The sequence below is a fragment of the Trypanosoma theileri genome (assembly GCF_002087225.1).
Source record: "Trypanosoma theileri isolate Edinburgh chromosome Unknown TM35_Tth_34_V1, whole genome shotgun sequence".
In the NCBI taxonomy this organism is placed as follows: domain Eukaryota; phylum Euglenozoa; class Kinetoplastea; order Trypanosomatida; family Trypanosomatidae; genus Trypanosoma; species Trypanosoma theileri.
This window is the reverse complement of record NW_021639876.1, coordinates 219,823-223,303: the sequence shown is the minus strand read 5'-3', so window position 1 is coordinate 223,303 and position 3,481 is coordinate 219,823. Positions and strand designations below refer to the sequence as shown.

The 3,481-nt window shown below is 41.0% G+C and overlaps 3 protein-coding genes across 3 annotated transcripts; all 3 read right to left on the bottom strand.

Annotated features, from left to right (window-relative positions):
* Positions 1–23: 23 nt before the first annotated feature.
* TM35_000342060 (uncharacterized protein) lies at positions 24–1,112 on the bottom strand (the record flags this gene model as incomplete). Its single annotated transcript, XM_029029104.1, has 1 exon — positions 24–1,112. The coding sequence occupies one exon, from the start codon at positions 1,110–1,112 to the stop codon at positions 24–26; it is 1,089 nt and encodes a 362-aa protein (XP_028879660.1).
* Positions 1,113–1,640: 528 nt separating this feature from the next.
* On the bottom strand, positions 1,641–2,423 carry TM35_000342050 (sucraseferredoxin-like family protein; the record flags this gene model as incomplete). The annotated part of the gene is made up of 1 exon (XM_029029103.1): positions 1,641–2,423. One exon carries the CDS (start codon positions 2,421–2,423, stop codon positions 1,641–1,643), a length of 783 nt encoding a protein of 260 aa, XP_028879659.1.
* A 313-nt stretch (positions 2,424–2,736) lies between these two features.
* On the bottom strand, positions 2,737–3,297 carry TM35_000342040 (uncharacterized protein; the record flags this gene model as incomplete). The annotated part of the gene is made up of 1 exon (XM_029029102.1): positions 2,737–3,297. One exon carries the CDS (start codon positions 3,295–3,297, stop codon positions 2,737–2,739), a length of 561 nt encoding a protein of 186 aa, XP_028879658.1.
* Positions 3,298–3,481: the final 184 nt, after the last annotated feature.

The following is a 3,481-nucleotide window of genomic DNA, read 5'->3' as shown; positions in this document are numbered from 1 at the left end:
TGATGATGATGATGATGATGATGTTATCGCTTCCGTGCAGTGCTTGCCTCTCCCTTATCCAGTTCGAGTTCGAGAAGAGAGGTGTGTTGGTGCAGTGGGTCACCGCCGCCAAAGAGCACAACGCGACGGCCTTTCTCACTGACGCACCCGACGGCCCCCCGCCGACCGGCGAGATCGTCGCGCTCGAGGGCGAGTCGGGCCCACCGCCGGTCGGTGAGGGTGACCTGCAGGAGTTGCCCCACCGCCCCCCGCTCGTCCTCGCCGAGGCACACGACGAGATGACCGCCGGTCACCGCCGCCACGCACCGCTGCCGCCGCGACGGCACCCCCACGCACGCCTCGCACGTCCACCCGTTCGCCCCGCCCCGCAGCGACAAGACGTGCAGATCACTCCGCAGCGACGAGGCGAAGCCGCCAAACACCAACAGCCGCTCCCCCGCAGCGTCAAAGGCAACGGCCGCATCGTCACGCGGCGACGGCGGCGTCCCGCTCTTCGCCTCCACCAACTCCCAAGCGGCACTCCCACCAGACAGCACAGGATCAAGTCGCAGTCGCCACACATCATTCAAACGACGTTCCCCATCAAAGCCACCAAAGAGATACACCACCGGTTGCGGAGAAGTTTCATCTTCACCACCCATCGTACCCAATACCATAGAATGGCATACACGCGCACAAGGGGATACGTCACTGGGTCGCACAAGCGTCCATGAGAAACTAACACTCTCCTTACTATTAGCTATAGAGGCATCTTGATTTTTGGGACCAAATAACCAGAGATTATTGCAGTAAGACGTATCATTCCATCCTCCAAAAACAAGACAATAATCACCAAATGCAATAGCTGCTGCATCTCGTACTTTTTCAGGTAATGGTATACCTTTTGACCATTGTTTCGTAGCAAAATCAAATTCAGCCACTTGTGAAAGAGAACAAGCAGATCGAGGATCGTACCCACCACAAAGATAAACCTTTTTCTCAGAGCATGAAATAGCACCGCTAAGTACCTCCTTAACAAGGTCATTAGACTGCAAAGGTGTAGTACCCTTTACAAGCGTATTCTCAATCCATTCATATTTGTTTAACCTCAAGTGAACCACATCCGTTGTCATTACTTATACACTAACAAAGTAGACTCTACTTTAAAATGTGAAAATAAAAGAGAAACGAAAAAAGAAATGGATGCAGAACGAAATAAACACAGACAAAAAAAAAAAACATTCATTACCAATACAAATTACAGAAGAACCAATAAAAAAAAAAAAACACAGAGAGAGATACACTAAGGATTCATCGAATAAAAAGACAAATGTCTCCTACAAAAACAATACTCAGTACTAACGGACCCATACACTATCCTTCCCACATCAAACCCGGGTTCTTTTTTTTTTTTTTTTTTTTTCTTCCGCTCGCTCTACTACTCCCTCATTTTTTTTTTATTTGGATTTCATCTTCTCAAACAGTTAAAGATATAAAATATCTTTTTTTTTTTTTCTTCCATCTTTGTTTCTCATTTGTCTTTTTTCTGTATATATATATGTATGTATATATGTTTCCTTTTTTTTCTTTGTTTTCATATTGATCATTGAATTATTCTTTTTCTTTTTCTCTTTTTTTTTTATCGTTAACGATGTTTCTTCTCACATGAGAGAGCATTTTGAGTTATTCTCCGTGAAACCTATGCTTCCACGAATACGAGATGCCAATGATGAAGGTATGCTCCCACTACCACCATTAACAAGGAAATCCACAAGAGTATCGACATCAGCAGGGGTAAAACAACCAAAACAAACACCACCTTTTTTCGTGTACACTAGTACATTACCAGCATATATGTGCCCACCAACATGGGAACATGGGTATACATGAATGGACTCATCATTATTCTTCTTAGCTTTTATAGATTGACGTAAAAGATCTACCAAAACAGCTCCGCAGTAACCACAACGATCGTCACGAGAACGATGAGAACAAACAAATACAAATGTTTCATTTGAACGATCACAACTAATACTTCCTTTAGAATTCCAAGGGAGTTCTCCTTCTGTAATACAGTTGTACTGTGTTATCAAAATAGATTGAAGGGATTCATTGTATTTAAATCTCAGCACACATGCATCTGGACCAGGTCGGTGGTAAACAGTTAATTTCATGCCTTCCCCTTCTGCCTTTACAGCACTTTCCATTGCTGAGTATCCTTCTACGTTCTCTGTATGCGGTTTCCACTGTGTTGCTGGCAGGTCAGTAGCAAGAAAAATATGCTCTGAAAACTTCATACTGCCAGGTAGCTTCTCCGGTACAGGTCCACAGCACTCACTTCTCCCAAAGCCAAACTGTGAAGGATCAAGACCTTCAATATCCCGCAGAGTATCTTGCGAGAGACGCGAGATGATGGCATCATGGGAATTCTCGATGGAGTTCATTTTCTTAAGAAGAGATTATCCTTGAATAAAGCCAGCTTCTGTACAAGAAATAAATACAAAGGTTAAAACAAAAAAAAAAAAAAAAATGAATAGCAAACAGTTTGTAGAAGCGGAAGAAACATAAAGAGTATAAAATAATAAAAGAAAAAAAAAGAGAAAAAAAGAAAAAAAAAAATATAAACGATTAAAAAAAAAAAAAAACGTTAGATGTATATCCATCGAACAATATCATGTAATAAGAACAACAGAATAATGGCATTTTACCATTATAAAGAGAAATAAGCGTACTTTCTTATTTGCAGAAATGATTCAATCAATCTCCTCCACGATCCGATGACGTAGACATTTGAACAACTGATTTAGCACTCAAAGGATCTACAAGTTTTGGTCTCTTCCTCATCACCTTGGGTACACAGTAGGGAAAAACTAAGGCATTACACACTGGGTTAATAGATTCTTCACCAGTTAACTTTGTTTCCCAACTTTTTTCCTTCCGTAATTTCCCTATTTTTGCTAACTCTATCTGACGTTGACGATGAGCCGATAGTCGATCATGAAAAAGTGTCATTAATGGAGGAACAGCAAATTCAAACTCCCGCTCGTTAAGGGATCCATCTGTCTGAATAACCAATGTTTTGTGAAAACGTGGAAACCTTGATCGCTCAATGCGTAGTTCTTCTGCGAACATTCCTCGGTTTTCTAGATGCTGCATATCACTCGTATGACGATCTTTAATAAATGTACGCAATACATAAGGTATTTTGTAATCTGCAGGACGTAAACGAGGATGAGAAGGAATTTCACGAGCCACAGGGCGAAGTCCCACCGGTGGAGTAACAGTTTTGCTTACCACCGCCCACTTGTGTAATACCATCACAAACTAGATTGTTTTCAATATGGTTTTCTGTATTTACTTTATTTATTATTATGATTATTTATTATTTTCACATTTAAGAAAATAGAGTAGAAAAATAAAGAAAGTATGGTATCATAAATTCATTGTTATGCATTAAACTCAGTCCTATATATATACGTATATATATATATATATATATATA